We start from the raw sequence: 24,073 nt of genomic DNA on the forward strand, positions 1-24,073 counted from the left end.
TTTTTTTTTAAAGACCAGCTTACATCATTTACTGATGATTTGATCATCATTTGTTCATAGTTAACAAATGCTTATTGAGATAATAGTACAATGTTGACGTTTCAGTGATTAATAAGGGATAAATAATACTAACTATTAACTTATTAACCACTTACTAAGGATCTGATTATTGATCTGATTATTTCAGGATATGCTATTTTTTAAGACCATTTTTAAAGATTTTTTAAGATTTGCCAAATAAATCAATAATTGAAGTATTCTTGTGACCACCACCTTAACCCTTTCAGACCTGAATTTTTTTTCACTGGACAAAATATTGTCCTCTTGATATTTGCTCTTCTCCAACATATAATTTAAGTCTAAAAAAAAAAGATTTGTGCAAAATCATTTTTTATTAGATTTTTCTCATGTCCACTACAATGGATGCCAGGACTGAATAAAAAAAAAATCCACATATTTAACCATACATAATAAGTGGAGTTTGTGCACTATAGTTGAACTAGTGTTTAAGATTTTGAACAGAATACATATTGTAAGAATGAACAATGCCATAAGAATGTGGAAAAAAAGGTAAGATGATATGAAGTCTCAAAAAACTTGTTTTTTGGTTGAAGTCGGTGAATCTGAGTATATGTATAAATGTCTTTGTGTGTATATGTATGAGTTTATGTGTACTTGCTGATTGTTTTGATAAATATATGAGTGTGTGCATTATAGCATCAAGGCATCGGTGTGTGTGGAGGGGGTGTGAGTGTGTGTGTTGCTGTGTATTCACTGATCTCATCCACTATGGCTGTTTCTCAATAAAACCAATGAAAAATTGACCTACAGATTATAGTCACTCTGAAGACATAAATGAAATCATATTAATATTAATTGCATTAATTAACATCAATGTTCATAAAACATTGACTCTTGAATTTGTACTTCTGTATTTAGCTTTGAAATGCTTGCACAAATTTCTCAATCTGTTATACCACTAATTCATGAGGTTCCTGCTAAGACCTGATGTCCATTGCGATGGACAGTAAATTAAAAAAAAATCCTGTGTTCTGCAACTCTGACAGATCTTCAAAATAACTTTGAATATTATCATTTTATAGTCTTAATTTTACAACCAGTGCAAGTTGATGAGTCTACCATTAACATAATTCTGCATATAAAAATTCTCTCTCTCTTTTGTGATGTCTGTAGCTCAATCAGAATAAGTTAGGAGTCAGATCTTCATTGAAATTGGTTGATCAGGGACCAATCAGTGACCAGGCATTGCTCATATTTTAAAAACATAACTTTTTATTGGTTTAAACAAAAAATCATGTGATGTCCATTTCAATGGACGCAGGGTCTGAAAGGGTTAAGCTGCTGCTCTGACCGGACATTCCACGCCCCACACACGGTTTACGTGATCAGCCTATTTTGTAAGCAGTGTCAGACTGCTTTGACTTTTACTCGGGTATCTCTGAATTTCAAATGGATTTGACATTCTCTCTCATTGTACTGTTTGCATACATACACTACGTTTATTCCGGTAAGTCATTCAGTATGTATTAATTAATGTTTTTTTTTCTTTTTTCTGGCGGTTGAAAACATGTCTATAGTTCTGTTGTTTTTTTGTTCTTCTGCGGAAGTCATGGTGTCTACGCAGTAATTCTGACTAGAGTATGAAAATTATTAAAAGGCAAACTGGTTAAAAGTAGTGAGGACTCGACTCTAAAAAGGTAAACAATTCCAAAATCGGTAATATCTTCACTGGTTCTCAAATCCCTAAGTAGTGCATGACAGTTGAGTGCAGCATATCAGCTAAAGGAGTGAACGAACATAAGCTAAACACGTCATTCAGACTTATTTGGAAACTACATGGTTATGTGTTGGAGCAGGGTTGAAACTTGTAGTTTGGCAGCTTTAATGTCTATAGTAATCACACCTAATAAAGAAATCATACCTCTCAATACCTTTTATGTTTGTTCAATTTGTATATTAACTAAAGAAAGTGATACGTGATCTTGATTGCCTGTAGATCAGAATTAGCTTTATTCGCCAAGTGTGCGCAAACACACGAGGAAGTTATTGTGTTTTTTTAAGGTGTCCCTGGTTAGAGCTGAAGATCTTTGCCCGAACCCGATGAAACCCGACGGGACCCGACGGTGTTCAGTGTTGCTTGACGCACCATCAGTGAGCGCAGGACCGCGCTGAAACTTTCTGAAACCGCGCTGAAATCTTAATTTCGTTATTGCCAAAAACCCATCTTAATTTAGAACTTATCTTAATTTAATTTGTTAAGAAAGAGTCTTTTTTTATTGGTCGTTGGCATATTTATAGGCTAAGTGTACACCTATTTGGAGTGCTAAGATGTTACATTTCTTTGTTCCAACTTCCAAGTGGCCTATAGCCTACGTTAGTCATTAATAAATTTGGTTAAAACATGTATAAATGACTCATTCTTGACAAAAGGCAAAAGAGCTGTGTGCTTGCGCACATTTGAATAATGTCGGACTGTAAACGGGTTCGGGCTTTTAAAAAGCTGCCATGCAAAATATAATTGTCGGGCTCGGGCCGAATTCTGCCGGGTTTGGGCACTGCCGGACCTAACTTTTAAGGCCCGATTACAGCTCTACTCCTGGTACATACATACATACATACATACAACATTTAAATAAAATAAAAACTTAAAAAGAAATAATAATGTATGAATCTGGAACAGATGATTTATGTACAGATTTGTGCATTTTTTTCTCTATATACAGCTATATAAATAAGAGATGTGCATGAGTATTTACATAATAATACTACAGAAAGAGACAATAATTAGAAATGGAGAAAGAAATACAGAAATTAATTGTAGAACCCAGGTAATGATTCATGTTTATCTGTTTAAGCTGGAGATGGCATTCGGGAAAAAGCTGTTTTTATGTCTAGATGTTGTAGTGCTCAGTGATCTGTAGCATCTGCCTGAGGGGAGAAGTGCAAACAGGTTGTGTCCGGGGTGAGAAGGGTCTTGGATGATGTTTCCTGCCCGTTTCTTCACTCTGGAGATGTACAGTGGGTACGGAAAGTATTCAGACCCCCTTAAATGTTTCACTCTTTGTTAAATTGCAGCCATTTGCTAAAATCATTTAAGTTCATTTTTTTCCCTCTTTAATGTACACACAGCACCCCATATTGACAGAAAAACACAGAATTGTTGACATTTTTGCAGATTTATTAAAAAAGAAAAACTGAAATATAACATGGTCCTAAGTATTCAGACCCTTTGCTGTGACACTCATATATTTAACTTAGGTGCTGTCCATTTCTTCTGATCATCCTTGAGATGGTTCTACACCTTCATTTGAGTCCAGCTGTGTTTGATTATACTGATTGGACTTGATTAGGAAACCACACACCTGTCTATATAAGACCTTACAGCTCACAGTGCATGTCAGAGCAAATGAGAATCATGAGGTCAAAGGAACTGCCTGAAGAGCTCAGAGACAGAATTGTGGCAAGGCACAGATCTGGCCAAGGTTACAAAAAAGGTTACAAGGTTTTCTGCTGCACTTAAGGCTCCTAAGAGCACAGTAATCCTTAATCCATAATCCTTAAATGGAAGACGTTTGGGACGACCAGAACCCTTCCTAGAGCTGGCCGTCCAGACAAACTGAGCTATCAGGGGAGAAGAGCCTTGGTGAGAGAGGTAAAGAAGAACCCAAAGATCACTGTGGCTGAGCTCCAGAGAGGCAGTCGGGAGATGGGAGAAAGTTGTATAAAGTCAACCATCACTGCAGCCCTCCACCAGTCAGGACTTTATGGCCGAGTGGCCCGACGGCAGAGGTGGGTAGAGTACCCAAAATCTGTACTCAAGTAAAAGTAAAAGTACTTATGGAAATATTTACTTAAGTAAGAGTAAAAGTAACAATCCCAATAGTTACTTGAGTAAGAGTAAAAAAGTATCCGATGGAAAAACTACTCAAGTAGCTAGTTACTAGTTACTTCTGATCTGATTGATATGAAGCAAAAACCTTGAATTTCAAACTATTTGGAAAGCTTCCACACACCTCTCCTTGAAAGTCTCTTTGTTTGGTTTATATAAAACATAGGCTGAAGTAAAGTAGCCTATCTCAGTCCTGTGATGGGCTCATTAGTGTACGAATTTGTGTATAACGTCACAGTATGAACTTTTGGAAAATGGATATGAAAACATGCAGACGTTTAGAATGAACGTTTTTTTACGAACGTGTGTTGTTTGTAAGGTTCACAAGATATTTGTCATTGCTTGCACAACAACATATAAGGAAAAACATTTGGACAGTGTGTGAAATATGGTACTATAAGGTCAAAGGGCCCATAGATACCAAATTACCATTAATAGGGTTCAAATAGGCATCATCATATTAGCCGCTTTTCCACTATCGGGATAGAATGTGTGTGCTAAGCGAAAGCGCGCTGTATGATCAAACAGTAAACAGTAAACAGCTGTTACGCTGCGTTCATAGCTCATGCATTAATACTGTCCATAAATGTGTTTTTAGAAAGGTTTTACCTTCTGTGTTTGTCTCCGTTGGCATGCACATCACCTCAGCATTTGTTGGTAACGTTATACCTGTCGTCGCCTTCTGTTTATTTTATTTTTTGCGTTGTTTATAGTTGTGTCCTTTTTTCTGTTATTTAACAAAGTCCCAAAAACAGAAATATCTGATCATATCTCTGTTTATATTACAATTGCGTTACCAAGGCAACGACTGACACATTTGTATTTACATTCCAAAGAGTTCCGTTATCAGCACCACAGTGGAAAATGAAACCGTATCTGTGCTGACTGGCCCGGAACGGAACGGTTAAGTGAAGAGAACGGTTCGGCCCGATAGTGGAAAAGTGGCTATTGACACTTACTGCTACATGTTTTTTCATGTTGGAGCTGGAATTTTTGTACGCAGCGATGTCGCTTTTTTTTGTGCACACAGCCTGCATCGCATTAAACTGTTCTTTCTCACACCTTGAAGTGAAAAAATAGAGTTGATTTGAGGCCACGGGTGATCTGCCCCCGATAGCTCACACACGTCATCCTCTGCTTCAGCCATCATCTTTCTAAACACGCGCTGAACTTAAGCGGAGATGCGTAGCAGACTCTCGCGAAGCAGCCTCTCCAACGTCTCGCGAGGCTTCAGATCAAGTCACGTAAACGAATTATTATTTTATATATCTAATATTTATTACAATTTTGTCAGTAAGGGAGGAACGCCATCAAATGTAGCGAAGTAAAAGTAAAGTTTTTTTTCACAAAAAATGTACTTGAGTAAAAGTAAAAGTACCTATCTTTGAAAATACTCTAAAAGTACTAGTTACCCCAAAAATTTACTCAAGTAAATGTAACGAAGTAAATCTAATTCGTTACTACCCACCTCTGCCCGACGGAAGCCTCTCCTCAGTGCAAGACTCATGAAAGCCTGCATGGAGTTTGCTAAAAAACACCTGAAGGACTCCAAGATGGTGAGAAATAAGATTCTCTAGTCTGATGAGACCAAGATAGAACTTTTTGGCCTTAATTCTAAGCGGTATGTGTGGAGAAAACCAGGCACTGCTCATCATCTGTCCAATACAGTCCCAACAGTGAAGCATGGTGGTGGCAGCATCATGCTGTGTGGGTGTTTTTCAGCTGCAGGGACAGGACGACTGGTTGCAATTGAGGGAAAGATGAATGCGGCCAAGTACAGGGATATCCTGGACGAAAAAAAAAGTGCTCAGGACCTCAGACTGGGCCGAAGGTTTACCTTCCTACAAGAAAATGACCCTAAGCACACAGCTAAAATAACGGAGTGGCTTCACAACAACTCCATGACTGTTCTTGAATGGCCCAGCCAGAGCCCTGACTTAAACCCAATTGAGCATCTCTGGAGAGACCTAAAAATGGCTGTCCACCAATGTTTACAATCCAACCTGAAAGAACTGGAGAGGATCTGGAAGGAGGATCCCCAAATCCAGGTGTGAAAAACTTGTTGCATCTTTCCCCAAAAAGACTCATGGCTGTATTAGATCAAAAGGGTGCTTCTACTAAATACTGAGCAAAGGGTCTAAATACTTAGGACCATGTGATATTTCAGTTTTTCTTTTTTAATAAATCTGCAAAAATGTCAACAATTCTGTGTTTTTCGGTCAATATGGGGTGCTGTGTGTACATTAATGAGGAAAAAAAGATGGTGGGCTGAGGGTGAGTAGCAGGGCTGCCAGGAGACAGCGGTGGTAAGGCCGATGCAGCAGGGCCAACAGGAGGAGATAACACAGGGAGGGTGGGTGGGAAATCCAGAGCAGGCAGGAAATTTCACATGACTATCCTCAGTGAAATTGGTTAAGTCCAGTTCAGTTTCTAACAGTCCCAGTTCCAGACTCCTCTCATCCTCAGCGGTGCAGTGGGCGTTGTGGCCGGCTCTCGCACCTGGTCGTACTTGTTAGGCTCCGGCTCCGTAGTGTTCTCTAGCACTGTCACTCCTAGTGGTGATAGCTCTGTCGCTATCGGCTCGGGCTCTCCATCCGCGGTGGGCTCAGGCTCAGGCTCAGGCTCCGCGAGTCGGGGTGGTGGTGGACTGGGATCTGGGTCTTGTTGCGAGACGTCTGTGAGGTGTGGCTGAACGAGGTCGCTGTCCTCCTCCGCTTCACCCAACGTGAACGCCGATCTGCTCATCCACAATGCGAGGTTTATGTAACTTTGTAGAGTCCAGCAGGGATCTCCATGGGGCATGACGAAGCGGAGGTCATCATCCAGACCACACCTAAATCCGGCAGACGTCATCACAACTGGCAAGATGGCAGGTGTTGACAAACTCCTCCACTTAGTCCTCCAGGTTTTTTTTTTTACTTCAAAATTGAACAAGTATTTTGAAACTGACTTCATCCAGATTTTTGTATAAGAAATGTATGCAAATTAGTGCATGTTTCATTAAACAATGCCATATTTGCATATTCATCCCTAACATTTTAGAAAACTTAAACAGAAAATGTAAAACAAATTCATGTGTTAATTTTCATACTGTTACTGATGTTACATGCCCATTGCCCAGTCTAGGGTTGGGAGTGGGAGTAACAGGTTAATTAAAGTTTAAAGAAAGTTTAAACCAAAAAAAGTGGATGAATCACTCCAGTCCTCTGCCCCAGAAATGTATGACAAACACTTAAGCTGGCAAACTTAAAGTGCCCCTATTATGCCTTTCAAATGTGCATCCTTTCATGCAGCGTGTCATGTAGCTGTATGTGAATATAAACTATCTGCAAAGTTATGAAGCCGACAGTGCACGATAAACAAAGTTTAAAACAAAAAAAAAGAGTCGGCCCACATTTGCCTAAACGAGTCGTCAGGATTTCGAATCTTTTTCTGTTACGGGCACACGTCACAAAGTAACACATTTGCTTAATGCCCACCCACGGTCTACGTTATGGCGTTCCGACTGGCTCTTTAATAAAACGCTGCAACATTATGGAATGCCATTGGGGACAATACCTATTATATGAAACGTGTGAAATCTGGACGCATTAACACGCAAAGTTTGTACGCGTAAATACGAAGTATTTGTACGCATCAGACTGCACAACAGCCAATTATGGAACACCATTGGGGACAATACCTATTATATGAAACGCATGAAATCTGGACGCATTAACACGCAAAGTTTGTACATGTCTTTTTGGTACATGTAAACGCGAACGTTTTGTACGTCGATACACAAAGTTTTTGGTCGTGTTATTTAATATGGAACGCCATTGGGGACAATACCTATTATATGAAACGCATGAAATCTGGACGCATTAACACGCAAAGTTTGTACATGTCTTTTTGGTACATGTAAACGCGAACGTTTTGTACGTCGATACACAAAGTTTTTGGTCGTGTTATTTAATATGGAACGCCATTGGGGACAATACCTATTATATGAAACGCGTGAAATCTGGACGCATTAACACGCAAAGTTTGTACATGTCTTTTTGGTACGTGTAAACGCGAACGTTTTGTACGTCTATACAAATTTTTTTTGTCGTGTTATTTAAAGACACAATCGTTTGTATCGCCTTAACGTAACATTTTTGCCCGTGTATTTTTGTTACGTGTTTCTAGACGAACGTTTTCGTCGTGTAAACATGACATTTTTGAACGTGTAATATTTCTAAGTCTTATTTGATGTGCGACATACAATTTGTTCTGTTTTAGTTGAACTGGTGATAATTTAGGGTCAATGATTAAATACACTCAATGACTGCATGAATTAACATTATATTCTTTTGTAACGTTAAAGGAATTTGTCCTGTAGGTAAAGTGAGTGGTCTCGGTGATCCAACACATTTCCCCTCTGATTATTACATTCGAGGTGTCCACTGCAAATAGCCAGTACGTTACCCTATATGTGGAAAAAGTCACCTCTTTAGTCAGCGGTTTCTGTGCCGTAACGTGTAAAGGGAGACCGGGGTTCTATTCCTACTGACAGCGCTTTTTTTAAATTACTTTACAGTTAATAAACGCATTTGTTTTCAATAAAAATGATTTGACTTAAAATTAAGGTAAGGTTAGGGGTAGCGCTCTTTAATATCTCAATAAGTTGCCATGATTTTAATATTGTTTTATATATATAATGATTTACTGTCAGTTATATTGCAGGATGTTTAATGCACAACAATACTGAGGAGCAAATAGTAACGTTATCTCTCACTATTTATAAGTAAATAGCATCTAAATGTCTACTGAATCCACAACTGTTGCTATTTACACTTGGACTTGGACTGGCTGCCCCACAGTTTACGCAGCATGGTCCGCCTGTTGTAGTGATTCATAATGTTTATGTGTCGTATGATTGTGTCTGGGTTTAAAGGTTGAATAAAGATTTGTGAATTGTCATAGTCTGCTGGTGCTTTGTTTTCTGCTTTTGGATTTGCCTGATTGTTATAATATAATTGTTAAATTTGTGATTGTTACAATATATTGTTGTTATTACATTATTTTTATCTGACATATACAGTATACATTCAAGATATTTGTATTATTTGTATTATTTCTAACCTGCATGAGTACAAACGGGATGAGATGACACAGCACTGACATCACAACCAACGTAAATGCATCATTGACTCTAAAGTTTTACGCTTGCCTATGTACACGCCAACGTAAAGTTATGATCTCATTCACGAACAAATGTTACGTGTGACGTTTGCATAGGTATTTGCTTACCTAACAGCACGTCATCCCTCACGAAAAGAAATGTCGTCTGATGTTTATATACGTATACAGCAACGTGCCATCCCATCACAAATGCAAATTAAATCCTAAATAGAGCAACGCTATTGGCTGTTGTGCAGTCTGATGCGACACCCGAACATATACTTCGTATTTACGCGTACAAACTTTGCGTGGTAATGCGTCCAGATTTCACGCGTTTCATATAATAGGTATTGTCCCCAATGGCGTTCCATATGATCGGTACGTCTGAACTATGTACGTCGCAATTCATGACGCCTGATACGTGCGTCGTCGCATTTCATGATGCCTCATACAGACGTCGTTTCTGCCGCCTTAAAACGCATTTAAAAGTAGGCTATTTGCTATAGGCTATTGATTTTACAGTAACTAGATAACTAACAATTGGCAACAGTGCATAAGAATTCTAAATTTATTCCATGTATTATGAGTGTGCGTGTGTCTTTGTGTGTATTGGCTGTGTTACGTCCTCCTTAGAAGTCTAGAGGAATTGAGGAGGCATAACAAAGAGGAATAATATAATTTTAATTATAAAAGCGGTGAATAAAAGGAGAACACACTTCAATGATGATTCCAGTAAATGGATCACTACGAATTTATCCAGAGGCTAACACATGCGCTTTAGTTCTGAGGCTTCCACTGCATGCCTCGTATAAAAGCTTTAATGAGTATGATTTTAGACATTGTTCAGTCCCCAAATTTGGACTACACCAGTATTATTCATGTTAATTACATGAATATATGAATTTCTTTTTCTTCTTTCATTCTTGATTTTGTATTTTTGTTGAAATATCATTTTTTTTTGTTATAAATATTAAATAATGTTTACCAACATTGTCTATTTTGCATTTTTTAATGTCTAAATAGTAAATGTCTGTAACACACAATAAATAATAAATATAACACAATAAAAATAATACTTCAGTTTACAGATAAATAGATTTAATTTATTAGGTGCCTGTGGAAAATGTGAATAAAAATATGCATAAATAATATCAAATAAATTAAAAATATGCTCCCAAGGATAACTAGCACACTTCAAACCAGAGAACAATGGCATAATGTAATGAACAAGTGGAAAGATTAAATAGATTACTGAGTAATTAGTTAATTTTAAGACCCTGCAATATAAAGATTATATCTACCTGTTTGTGGTCCTAAACAAAAAATTATATGAATGAGAAGCGGATTTGGGGATTTTCGACTCATTGTGCTACATTACTGTTGTGTTTGGTATTTATTTTGTCTGTTCAGTGTCATCATATAATTTATTTTTCTCTTTGCTTGAGTGTGATGAATTTGTTCTGTGAAAAAAAATATTAGCTCTGAAATTATCAAATTAAAAATAAGTATAATTAATTAATTTACTATTAGTACTATTAAAAAAAAGACTATCGAACTACTTGACCTACTACACCACAAACTTCTTTCTAAACTAATTTGTAATTTTCACTAAAAAAAAAAAGAAAGAAAAAAAAGTATGAAGGAAGACTATTAATACTTAGCATTTGTCATCTGCTAGAATCTCCTTCGCCTGAATAACTGTATCTTAGACCTGGTATCCAGTATACTGTAATTTTATATTTCTTTTTATATATTTATAATTTTAGATTTCCCACTCCAAAAGTTTATGTGTTGCATTTAAGTACAAATGTGGTCTTCAATGAGTCTTTTAATTTTTTATTTTGCAGAGAAGAAAGAAAAAGAAATATTTGCTTGGGACAACATAAACGTCTATATCCCTTTAACCCTCTGGTACTGTTCTGTTCAACAGAGTTGAGTTTGTGGCAGAACCATTTACAGTCCTTGTATGTCTTTATGGGAACGCAGGGCTTTATTGTCCTAATAAGGTGTCAACCATGGCATCTATTTCATAATTTGAATTAAAATTTACACTCAGTAAGTTGCATACTGTTTTAGAATGTACTTAAATACTGAGGTGCAGATATTGCTATTTGCACTTAGTGCATATAGCCACTGCCTTATTTTATTCTATGCTTGGTCATTAATTTTCCACAATAACTTGCATTTGGGAATGTGGACAAAACTTGTGCTGTTGAAATTATTTGTAGCAACTTAAAAACATAAGCCAGCAACATATGAACGCATCAATATATTTATAAATACATTTTTGGGTTTTAAAATACAACTTTAAACTGTTGGGTGTAGTATTTCTATCATAAACATGTGGCCAAACATACATATTAAATGGAATTAAACTATAGAGAAACAATGGTTTGCTCGTAATGCAAAGTTTAACAACAATCGTCAGGCTGCTGGCGCCGTCTGCTGGCATTTCTTAGGCTATAACACGCAATTTTATTGTTTATACATGTCTTAATGTATTTTAATAGTGTTTATCAGTAAAACAATATGACTACTTACTTTTGATACTTCATTTTAACCAATTATTATTGCCTCATCATTACATGTAGCCTATTTATTTTATACTAAAAGCTATTGTTCACTTATCTTAATTACAAAACATACATAAATAAATAAAATCTTTAGCATATGATTAACAAAATAACCATTACTGACAGCACTAGTTAAAACATTTGAAAATTATCCTGCATTGTTTTGAAATGTATGATTAGAATAGTATTTTCCTATATTTTGTTATTGTTGATTTATTGAAAATAATAGGCTGTTAAAATGACCTGTGTTGCGACGTGCCCCTTCGCACACGTAAAAAGTACGCGACTGTTTCCTTTGGTTGGTAATCAATGGCACGATATGCCCCCCATAGCGAACAACTTGCCCGCCCATACACGTCCATGTGGTTTACGTCACATGGAAATTTACACGTACATTATACGGAAGACGCTGTATCATGCGCTGTGAGGAAAACTGCTTTATATTCACTTCCAAAAGATGAATCTACAAAGATTGCATTTTCTGGCGATAGTTCAAAATGCGTAGTTGTGCAGGGTTGTTACACAACATAACATATACGTCTTGCTAACCGGCTAAATCATGCTTCTGTAGTTCTGCTGTTCAGCTGTGAACTCACTGTAGTCTGACAATTTGTGACTGATGCAGCTTGACTGTCTGTCTGTATCATTAGTTGGATTAATTATAAAGGATGGCGCACGAAGCGGCTTTCACACCGAATACGGAAAGCGCTGTGCTGTGAAACCCATTCGTTTCAATGCCTTCCGCCCTACGAGGAAGGCTTGTTTCGGTCTCGACCAAAGCGGACGCGCGCACGCCGCGGACAAAGTTTAAATGAGTTGTTCAAATTAACTTTTGCCGCTGTGCTCTGAAGGGCTGCACTGAACCCAGCGACCAGAGCAGCGCTTTCCGCGTTCAGTGTGAAAGCCGCTTAATGCATTACGCCGGTTTCACACTCCACGCGTAAGCAGGACGTAAGCAGCGCGTATTTTTTTTTCGGCGCCCATGTTAACGAATGAGAGCATTCACACCGCCCGCAGTAGCGGCGCGGCAGCGCGTAACAGGAGCAGAGCAGAAGCGTCAGTGCAGCGATCGTTTCGGCCCCGAGTCTATTTTTGCTGCGCCGCAGCAAAGCGAAGTCTGTACAAAAGACGCGGTTCAGGTGCGCGCTGCAAACGCTGCCGGTGTTGCAGTCGATTCTGTTCCCCTCGGAATGTCTATTCCCCTTTACGCAATCATACTACATATCTTGCGTAGTTGCCGAGTTACCATACGTATTATCAGAACTACCTTACTCATGAAGCACAACTGGATGTACGGGAAGCAAAATGGTAAATTGAGACAATGAGGCAACAATGAGGCATGCTCATTTCCCCAAATTTATAGCTCAGTTGATTAACTTAATTAGGCTAATTAATTTCATTAGTGCCCTCCGAAATTAGTCAGTTACTATAACAGCTGTATATTTACCTTTGCATCTTGTATTGAGACCTTCCTAAAACAATAACTTTTTTTTTGAATGATTCAAATTCAATATATGTCATGCAGTTAGAGGACTGATAGATGAAATATTATAATGTATAATGTATAGTCTATAATATTTATATAATATTTTGAAATAAACTTTTATCTGTGTGCACTGAAAGATTATACTACAATGTATATGCAAAATTCAACTGCATAAACTCAGACATTTGACAAAAACAAAGGAACAATTGCAAGGATAATTAAAAACCACAGAACATCAATGGAAGGGTGTAATAATTTTATTACGCTGCAGTGTAGCAAGACATTTGAAAGTAGCGCCAATACTTTTGTCCCTTTTCGCTTTCCGTACATCCAGTTGTGCTTTGGACGCGTTTTCAGCAACAGTGTTGCCAAAAACACAGTTTTATTTCCGCGCTATTAGGCAAAGTTTGATTAACAGTTGGTCGGGTTAATTACGCAGACCTGGCAACCCGCTCAGCAGATACTCTTGGTCGAGGGGGAACAGGAATTCCAGAGGGGAACAGAATCGACTGCAACACCTGTGTGAAAGCAAAATAGCTGCGCCCTGCTTCTGCTCTGCTTACGTCCTGCTTATGCGTGCAGTGTGAAACCGGTGTCAACAAAAGATAAGGGAAGCAGTAAATGTTTTCGGGAGAGGACCTGGCCAAAACAACAAACAAAACAGACGCTAACTAACAAGAGGAGGACTAAATAACCTATCCAGGTACAATAAAAAGAAATCAACAACAAATTCTTACCTCACTCCCTTGCTAACCAAAAACAGAGACAAATGTTGAGTACAAAAAATGGCACCCTCACTCTACAGCTTCCCACTTAAACATAAGGCAAATAAACAAAAAAAGAAGTTACAATACCTTTTAATACCTTAACAAAAGAAAAAAAGCCCATGCCCACAGTCTACGTAATCAGTCTGTTTTCATTTTGTGTGGCAGTTTCAGACTGCTTCGACCTCTTTGCAGATTCCTTTAGTATGTAGTATCTAATGAATGATCTGTAGTGTGTATAGTATTGACTAATGTGTATATGATTTTGAGTAACTGTGAATTTTATGGTTTTGAGAAAATGAGTGATGGTTTCAAAAATTGTGTTTTAGCATTTCAGAAGAAACTGTAATAAGGTTAGGGGGGAAAACATTTATACATAACATGACATTTAAAATGACAACTGTTTTATGTACAGCAACTCATTTTCAGTATTTCTTCAGAGTACTTTATTTGGAGAGTTGTTTAAGTGTGAGAACATCTCAGATTGGGAGAATTGTAATTGTTTAATCATTTCTTTTATTGTTTTTATTTATTTATTTATTTATTTTCATTTTTTGCATTTGAAAAAATTATTGTTTTGTTTGTTTGTTTGTGTTTGTTTGAGTTTTTGTTTTGTTTTGTTTTTCAATTATAGTTCCTGGAAAGAAAATTGGAATCGTTGCATCTCTAAACATGGAAAAACCAAATATATATATACTGCATTAAACATAACATCAAATAATCTGAGGTGAATTCATTTTACATTAGAATGGTTTTATATTAAAAACAAAGATGAAAGCCCTGCCCAGATTTAAAAAGTAACATAAAAATGTAACGCAACACATTACTTTCCATAAAAAGTAACTAAGTAACATAATTAGTTACTTTTTCAGGGAGTAACGGAAAAATTGTAATGCATTACTTTTAAAAGTAACTTTCCCCTACACTGTGTTTGTCTCAATTTATAATTCATCATCACTAAGGTGAGACACTGCAGGTGAATAGAGTAAAAAAACAACAAGAACAAATACTTATCACCTTACTTACCCAGTTGAATAATTACATTGATAATTGCAAACATTTTTTGTATTACAAGTTTTCTAAAATGTTAAGGTTAAATATGCAAATGAGGCATTATTTAATGAAATATGCGCTAATTTGGATAAATTTCTAGTACAAAAATCTAAACACTGGATGAAGTCAGTTTCAAAATTCTTGTTTAATTTTTTTTTGACACATTAAAGTCAAATGTTTTACAGAGGGAATTTTGGATATCTCATTTTGTCACTCCATAATTCAGAAAATACTTGGACAGAAAACACTTTATTTTTACTGTTATTTTTGGGTAATAAAATGTTGTATACAATCAAGCAAATTATATATGAACAAATCCCTCTGTAAAAACCTTCAGGATATTAACAGGAACAAAGTTTGGTGTGTGTAAGCACTACTGAAGTGGAAATTTATGACTTTTTGCCCGCAGTAACGAAATACACTCAAACAAACGGAAATTGGGCAATGGAAACAGGCAATGCTGTCTGTTTTTCTGAAATGCTAAAACACATTTTTTTGAAACTGTCACTCATTTTCTCAAAGCTTTTTTTCAAAAACACAAATCCAAATGTACAGGTGTGTGTTGTTGTGAAGCAGTTTGGTATAACAATATTTTTTTAGATATGTGTTCTACAGGGTTTGGGTATTAGACCTCTCTGACCAGTTATTCTGATATGCAATGGTTATTACAGTTATTTACTGCAAAAGGAAATTTCTAGTGTTATACTGGGTGATATACAGTTCATAACTGTAGAAATTACAGAAATATCTAACAGTGCATGCTTATTTCCTGCACTCATGCAGGTAACTTAAGAAATAAGACAGTGAAAATAGTTTGTAATTTACATTGTTCTGTGGCTTTGTAGATTAATCAATGTTTTATTTGATGTTATGTTTAATGCTGTAAATATACATTTGGTTTTTCTATGTTTAGAGATGCAACAATTCCAACTGCCTTTCCAAGAACTATAATTAAAAAAAAAACAAAAAAACAAAGAAACAAACAACTCTCAAAATAAAGTGCTCTGTGACTACAAAGAGGTAGAAATAATGAATTGAAAATGACAAACAGATGTCATTTCCCACTGCTATTTTCCCCAACCTCATTAAATGTGTCATCTTTCACATCAACCTCTTACATTTTGTCAATTAAGTTAGAATAATAAGAAACTGTAGAGTCCCTGATAGCACACATACATCACGGAGATGTTTATTTAATGTCTGCATTTACATCTAGAAGACATATTTTTTTTAAGGATGTTTGCTCATCTGCAATATGTATATATTGGATGATCCCTATCAGATATCAAATAGACATCTATTGGATGTCTTTTAAGATGTTTATGATTTAGAATCTTACATCTTACAGATGTCTGTCACAGATGCTTTCCAGATCAAGTGAACTTTAACAGACATCTTGCAGACGTAAAGTTATCTGGGGTTGTTACAACCTAACATGCTGGGTTGTTTTATTTAAGTCAACTATTGTTTAAAAATATCGTATTGCTGGCTTAAATGGTCTGGAAATTAAAAATCACACACAGAATTATAGAGACAACAGCAACAATCAAACGATGAACATTTATTACTAACAAAGAACCCATGGACAAAAATATAAGACAAATTAAATTTATCGGGGTGAATACAGCATAAAATGTACATACATTTAAACTCATATAACAAGCTGTTTTGAAATAAAAATGTAACATTAATAAGTAGCTTTTTAATTTAAGTGTATTCGACCATTTTTTGTAATCACTTTTCAAAGAAATTGTGCGAATTCTTCTGCTGTTGTGTTGCCGAAATCTGAGCTGGTGAAGGGTTGCTGTTCCGCCGTCTGGCGTTTCACTCGTAGCTAAAGGATGCCGTGACTGACCCCATAACCTGCCCATAAACAAACAGTACTGAGATTAGAGAACATATTTTAACCTAAAATTAATAATTAGTTTTGATTTCAGCAGTCTCTCACACAAACTAAATCCGGGCTCACACTACAGGATTTTTAGCCCGATTTTGCCCCGACTTTCCCCTTCCGAGAATCGGAGCAAATATCTTGTCGAGCACCTCGATCGGTCCCGATGTTCGGCAGGGATTATCTGGTAATGTGAGACGTTCACAGATCGGGGCCGCCCCCGATCATATTAAACATGTTTGATATTCAGCATTTTCGGGATGATGAGTATGCCAGTACTATCACAACATCCAATGCATGACCGCAAAACAGCTGCTGTACCATCCATGCGGCCTGAGTCCGACCCGAGCCCATCGTTTCACCCCTTCTCTTAAAACAGCTTATACTACTGTTTTAGCAATTAAAATAGTCCAGTTCTGTATATAACGGCAAAGTGATTATATTTCGTTTCGGTTTTTCAGTTAATTTAGAAAAATGTTTGGAGCATTTTTTTTTCATTAAATACAAGTTGTTGTTTTTTTAATTAACGACCAAGCAAAACGGTGAGTTGATCATAGACTATGTTTAATCAGCTTTGCCTTCTCAAATCACGACCTGCCTAAAGTAAAATCTATAGATATAAAACAGTTAAAGCATATAACAGTTAACTAACATTTGTAAACATTTTTTTTTATTATATTGTTGTTTTTTAAAATGATAGACTACAACAAAACATATACAATTATAACAAGACATTCAAATAAACAAAATGAATAATAATAATAATTAGGGATGCACCGATACTGGTATCGGTATCGGGCCCGATACTGAGCTCCTGTACTCGTACTCGTACTCCTTAAAATGCCCCGATACCAAACGCCGATACCACACATCATGTGACAAGTGCGTATGTAGGCAAAGAAATACTGACATAACAACAAAACAACAGATAGCAGAATGGAGTCATTAGAGTATATGGATGTCTACAAAGTATGTGTATGTAAGTAATATAATGTTAAACATTCAGTATTAAGCTTGTATAACTGGCGTCAGCTGACAGAGCACGCAGATTGGATTGAGCGCGCGGCGGCCAAGATGTGCGGGCTTATCGAGTATATCCCGCCTTGACATCACTGGAAAGTTTGTAGTTCGGTAAGATATGTCAAAAACAATTTAAGTAAATCAATGCACAAGTTATTTAACGGTATAGAGAGGGAGAGAGAGAGGGAGCGAGAGAGAAAGCGCGAGACAGAGAAAGAGAGAGAGAGCGCGCGCTTTTGCGTGATCTTCATTGATGTTCGCATATTTAGCACACGCATCTTTTGCATTAAAACAAATTCGTAGATATATATAAAACATATATATAGGGCATTCGCTATAAACATCGTTTTTTTTTTTCAACCTTAAGCATACAGGAATGTCCGGAGAAAGTGAAACTACAACAGCCTGTGTGAAATGCGATGCGATGTTTTGCTCCACGAGTGTTTCTCCATTATTTGAGTCGCTTTGGATTGTAGCCCAAATAGCAGCATATTTCAGATAAAAAAAACGTGACTTATAATTCTGAAAATATCAGAGTTAGGAGATTCATAATGAGTGGTTCGTGTGATTACAGTACTGAGCCGCTGCAGTTGAGCGGTTTAATGCTATTAAATTGAAGATGATGTACCATAGAGCAAGAAAAAAAAAACAGTGAAAGTAACAAAACACATTGTAATGGGCATAATTAAGTGTAAAAATAAAAAATAATTAAGGGACATATAGTCAACCCAAAAATTATTCAGACAGCAGATATACACCATCTTTTGAAAAATTTTATATATATATATATATATAAATATATATACATTTTGGTTTGATTGTATCTATTTGCTAAATAAAGTTGACCAGCTAACATTATACATATTCTTTTAGTTTCTGTACCCTATATTTAAAAAATCTACCTGTAAATATGAAAATATCGGTATCGGTACTCGGAATCGGCAAGTACCAAAAATAAAAGTATCGGTATGGGGCGAGTACTGAAAAAAGTGGTATCGGTGCATCCCTAATAATAATAATAATAAAAAAACATTTGTAAACATTAGTTGCTGAAATGACGATCTGTTGCGTAAGATCAGGTGAGGCGCTCCCTCCTTCATGATAATCTTAATAATATCTTGTAGTGTGTGATGGGCCACAATTTTCAAATCTTGTAGTGTGTGCATGTTTAAGATTTCAGGGAAGATAATCTGCAAACATTCTCCTTATGTGTGCGCTGCAACCGGATTTTATAAACGGTTAGTATTTTAAAAGTCCTGTAGTGTGAGCCCGGCTTAACTCAAGCCTCATCTGCCACAACATATTTTAAGTCGTCTTAAATGTGACATCAAAACGGATCGGGGAATCGTCAGACTGAACGATCATGTTCCCTTGCCGGTCAATCGGTGCATCTCTAGTTTTTGTTTAATCATTAAGCTAACCATAAATCATTAAAAACTTAAATGCTAAACAAGAATAAATCAAAAGTGTTCATTTTATGAAAAACCTGGGATCATGGAATCGAACAACTCTTAGCAAAAATAAGAAAATAACCAATAATAAAGGCTTTAACCATAGACTGTAAAAAACATGGACGTAGTGTCCGTGACGTCACCTGTAGGTTTCTGAAGAGCATTTTTGATCGCGTCATTGCACGCCACTCCTGTATAATCGAAAATGGGCAAATAGGCGGGACGTGGGTTGAGCTGGTTGCTGAAACCACGCCCGCCTAGCACGACGGTGGTGACAGCAGCGGCAATCCACCAATCACTCAAGTGGCCACGCCCTAAATTATGCAGAACTTTAAGGCTCAATATAAATTAAACGGATGAGTTATAAAAAAAAATTCACCCCCCTCACAGTTGACATGAAGGGCAACATTAGCAATATAGACAAAAACCACTTTTTGAACCAGGCTGTAAACATATTTTTTTTCTGCTGTGAAGTTGGGCACTTTAACATGGGGAGTCTAAGGGATTTTTTTTTTTTTTTTTTTTTTTTTTTTTGCAGGCAGTCTCCAGCGGCCAGTCGATGAATTGCAGTTTTAGTCACTTCCGTTTTGGCTTCAAGAGGAAGACCGGGAGGTTGTCGCTTGGCGTAACACGCCTGTTTAGTGTAAATACAAATTGACAAAAACTTTTAAATGCATTAGCCCCCTCCCCTTCCCCATCATGCTGATGTCTAGAACGTGACGTAAACGATGTGTTGTGAAACTACGCCAATTCTACTTTCATTTTTAGCAAGCGAGACACTACAACCCACACATAACTCTACTTTGCTGGCACTCGTGTATCATACCCGGAATGAACCGACAAGAAACAGCTCTGTCGCCTACATCTCTCATCATGACGGTAACAGTCACATTTTTTATATAACAGGGCAGTAAATGAACCAAACCCACCCAAACTAACTTGAACATAAACACACATAACATTGCTAATGCAAAAACCCAACTGTCTTTCCCAACTCTAAAGAAATACCCATAATGCACCTGGCTTCTAGCACTGACTGCCGGGTCATTACAATATGTTTAATTCATGCCTACATTGCTAACATAAAAATCTGATATAAATGTACCACAGTACAATGGTTAGAGTTACTACATTAAATCTGTGGAAGCCCACAGGTGTTAACAAGCGTTAATAAGCTGCTGTGTCATTTGAATTATTGAAGAAAGAGAGATTATTTGGAACACTCTCGTGTAGTTTGAGTATATGTTGATGTCCTTAACACCGTTATTGTCTTGCATTTATCTTTCCTTAGAGAGACACCGTCTCCAGTTTGTTTACACCGTCCTCACCAAACCTGATGGGTTCTCCGGTCCTGTGTTCAGTGCAGTGGGTCTGTATGACGACAGACGGATCTCTCACTACAGTAATGAAGAACAAACCTGGAAAAGAGACAGTTCAGATGCAGAAATCTGGAGATATACCGAAGAACCTCGTGATTCTAGAAACGGGTTTATAAATCTGGTTAACACTCTGACAAACTGCACAAGCTCCAGATGTGATGGTAAATTCATTGGGTTTTTATTGGAATGAGACTGATATATTTTTAAGTGTTAAAATGCTTTTACGAGCCACTGTCATTTTTTAAATTACAAATAGTTTATGTTGTTGTTTTTTAATTAATTATTAATTTACATGTTAGGCCTCCATACTCTACAGAAGAGAATCGGCTGTGAGGTGGAAAAACATCCAGATGGATCAGTAATGAATGTGAATGCATTTAATGAGTATGGATATGCTGGAGAGGATTTTATTGCCTTTGATACTGACACAATGCAATGGAAGGATAAAAGTCCAAAGGCAAAAGAAACAAAAATGAAATGGGACACTGAGAGAAATCGCAATCATTATCTCCAGTCATACCTCAACAACTGCATGGACAGGATCTCCACATTTAATGCATCGATAAGCAGTATGTGTTGCTCTAATGCCTTCAGTGTTTTGAACTCAGTCATTTGTCTTTTTGTTCAGAATCAGGTGTTATTTAAGTGGGTCCAATATCCTTTATTCATGATGTGCTTCTTATTGCAGCTCCTCCAGCTCTTTACATGTTTGCATCTAAAGTTCCTCGTGACCAAAGCAAACTGATTCTGACCTGTTTGGCCACTGGTTTCCACCCCAAACACATACAGATGAACATCACACTAAACAACATCACACTCCAACCATTCAGCTCTACTGGAGTCAGACCCAACAATAACCAGACCTTTCAGATGAGAACCAGTGTGGAGATAAACAGAGATGAGAAACAGAGTTATGAGTGTCACGCCCTTCACAGCAGTCAGATATTTACAACATTATGGGGTAAATATGAACATATTAACAGTCAGAAGTTAACATTGTGTGCAAAATTGTTGTACAGTAGCTCCTAACCCAGCTGGCAGCTCAGAAATTCTCAAGACATAGTATGTACTTGTTGCGTGAATTTATAGAATGGTTAACATTATGTTTAATTTTCTTCCTCCAGATGGAAATCTGGAATATAGGCAGCAACATTGGGCAGCAGTAGCTGCAGGTGCTTTTGGAATTATGGTTCTTTGCATCATGTCATTAATCTACAAAAGCAGAAGGTTAAATGGTGAGTATATATTAATTAGAGTGAAAATTGACCCAAAACTAAATGTCATTATTGAACTGTCATTATTTACTCACTCACATATTAATCCATATTGTATGCAAAAATAGATATTTTTGATGAACTTCCACATGTATAGCACACTATAATAGCATGTTTCAAATGTAATTTTTTTTTCATTCTCATTTGTCTTTAACCTGAAATTAATGATTTAATGAAATATTTATTCAGCATTTAAATATGGAGACCATGCTGTAAAATCTAGTATCTTTAAAGGCTTATGAGTTTAATATAAAATCATGTGAAGCATATACTAAATAGGTATGAAATCAGTATGAACTAATTCTAATGTTTTCTAATAATATATTGCATCATCTCTAGGCTAGATGAACTATAATAGTTCCACCACAGAAAATCGTGAGATCATCAACTCAGGGTCAGTGGATCTCCTGCAAGTGAAAGAATCATGAGAGAAGTGAATCAGATACACACTGGTGCAGATGATTGAAATTCCAGTGCCTGGTTTATGGCAGGAGCCCCTCCCTGACCACAATATCAGACAAAGGTTTGGTACATTTTGTTTGGATCTTGGTGGACTAACATAAGCAAACTGTCCAACACCATCAGATAAAGATGCCAGGACAACAGCCAGACACCTCGTAGAGGGCAAGAAGCAGACCTTTGGTACAAAGCCCAGGAAGGACAGAACTTCCTCTTGGTCAAACTGCAGTTCCTGCCCTTCACGTATTCGTATACGTATTCCTAGTGACAGCGATGTGTAGTGCAACATTTTTACACAAACTCTGTAAATGGATAAATTAATGCATGCATGCAGTTCAATCTTTTCCTATTATGTTTGGACTTAATGTGTTTGTATCATTGCCAAATGCATTCTGGTTGTGGTTTAGAAAGTGAGAAACGCACCAGAAAAACTTTAATGACACTTCTAACTTTTTGTTTGGACTATGCAAATAAGTTCCACATGAGGAAAGATGGAACCACTCTGATGGAACCAGCCAATCACAGCACTAAAATAGAGATGCGCCAAATGTGCTGGAGAGTTAGCGGGAGTATTTACAAGCATTTTTAACCTGTCTTTATCACAGGCAAGAGTTCCTAAGTGCTTGAAGTCTGCAATTATTGTTCCAGTACCAAAGAAAACAAACATCTGCACCTTGAATGATTATCGTCCAGTTGCATTAACTCCAGTATTAATGAAGTGTTTTGAAAGACTGATTCTCTCACACATTAAGACTGCTGTTCCCACTTCTCTGGACCCATATCAGTTCGCATATAGAGCCAACAGATCTACAGAGGATGCCATCGCATTGACTGTTCACTCTATCTTGTCCCATTTGGACAGACATGGCACATATGCAAGATTGTTATTTGTTGATTTTAGCTCTGCTTTTAATTCTGTTATTCCCAGAATGTGTATTCTTAAACTTCATGATTTAGGACTCATTTAGGGTTCTTTACTATGTAATTGGATACTGAAATTCTTCTCGGAACGCTCCCAGGTGGTGAGACTTGGCACACAATTGTCTTCAACTGTTACATTGAGCACTGGCATGCCGCAAGGATGTGTATTGAGTCCTATCCTCTATTCCCTCTTTACACACGATTGTCCACCTGCATCCTCTGACAACATTATTGATAAATTTGCAGATGACACAACAGCGATTGGCTTGATTACTAACAACAATGAATCTGCTTTTAGAGGGGAGATTGAGAACTTGGTAAGCTGGTGCTCTAGGAACAATTTGACCCTTAATTACTAAAAAACTAAACTAAGGAGTTAATCATCAATTTTGGAAGAACACAGCAGGTGGAATATGCTCCAGTGTTTATTAATGGGGACAGAGTGGAGCGAGTGTCCAGTTTCAAGTTTTTGGGCACCTTCATTTCAGAGGACATCACTTGGTCCACAAATGTCATGGCACTAGTAAAGAAAGCACAACAAAGACTGTTTTTCTAAGGACATTATGGAAAGCTTGCTTGCCTCAACAGATGCTGATTACTTTTTATCGGTATAGAGAGTATTCTAACATATTGTGTTTCTGTATAGTTTATAGCTGTACAGTAAATGATAAGAAAGCACTTCGGAGGGTTGTGTTGAGTTGAATCACCAGCATTAGAAGACATCTTTAGGTCACGCTGTTTAGTAAA

The 24,073-nt window shown here is 37.0% G+C and overlaps 1 protein-coding gene across 2 annotated transcripts; it reads left to right on the plus strand.

Moving 5' to 3' along the window:
- Nucleotides 1-1,385: 1,385 nt before the first annotated feature.
- On the plus strand, nucleotides 1,386-23,403 carry LOC127157305 (zinc-alpha-2-glycoprotein). 2 transcript variants are annotated; one of them, XM_051100534.1, is made up of 7 exons: nucleotides 1,386-1,528; nucleotides 20,062-20,172; nucleotides 20,585-20,833; nucleotides 20,972-21,241; nucleotides 21,361-21,633; nucleotides 21,797-21,907; nucleotides 22,286-23,403. In XM_051100534.1, the coding sequence occupies exons 1-7, from the start codon at nucleotides 1,471-1,473 to the stop codon at nucleotides 22,288-22,290; spliced, it is 1,077 nt and encodes a 358-aa protein (XP_050956491.1). In that variant the 5' UTR covers nucleotides 1,386-1,470; the 3' UTR covers nucleotides 22,291-23,403. The 2 variants fall into 2 exon arrangements, with proteins under 2 accessions (XP_050956491.1, XP_050956492.1); XM_051100535.1 differs by lacking the exon at nucleotides 20,062-20,172 and having other exon boundaries at nucleotides 1,393-1,528.
- Nucleotides 23,404-24,073: the final 670 nt, after the last annotated feature.

This window comes from Labeo rohita, unplaced genomic scaffold, assembly GCF_022985175.1.
Source record: "Labeo rohita strain BAU-BD-2019 unplaced genomic scaffold, IGBB_LRoh.1.0 scaffold_1031, whole genome shotgun sequence".
NCBI lineage: Eukaryota > Metazoa > Chordata > Actinopteri > Cypriniformes > Cyprinidae > Labeo > Labeo rohita.

Bases quoted from the DNA above. Each gene is read 5' to 3' on its own strand.
- LOC127157305 (XM_051100534.1), top strand. From the start codon at position 1,471: ATGGATTTGACATTCTCTCTCATTGTACTGTTTGCATACATACACTAC. The intron at 20,173-20,584 runs GTAACAGTCACA...ATCTTTCCTTAG, and splicing joins CTACATCTCTCATCATGACG to AGAGACACCGTCTCCAGTTT. The intron at 21,634-21,796 runs GTAAATATGAAC...TTCTTCCTCCAG, and splicing joins GATATTTACAACATTATGGG to ATGGAAATCTGGAATATAGG.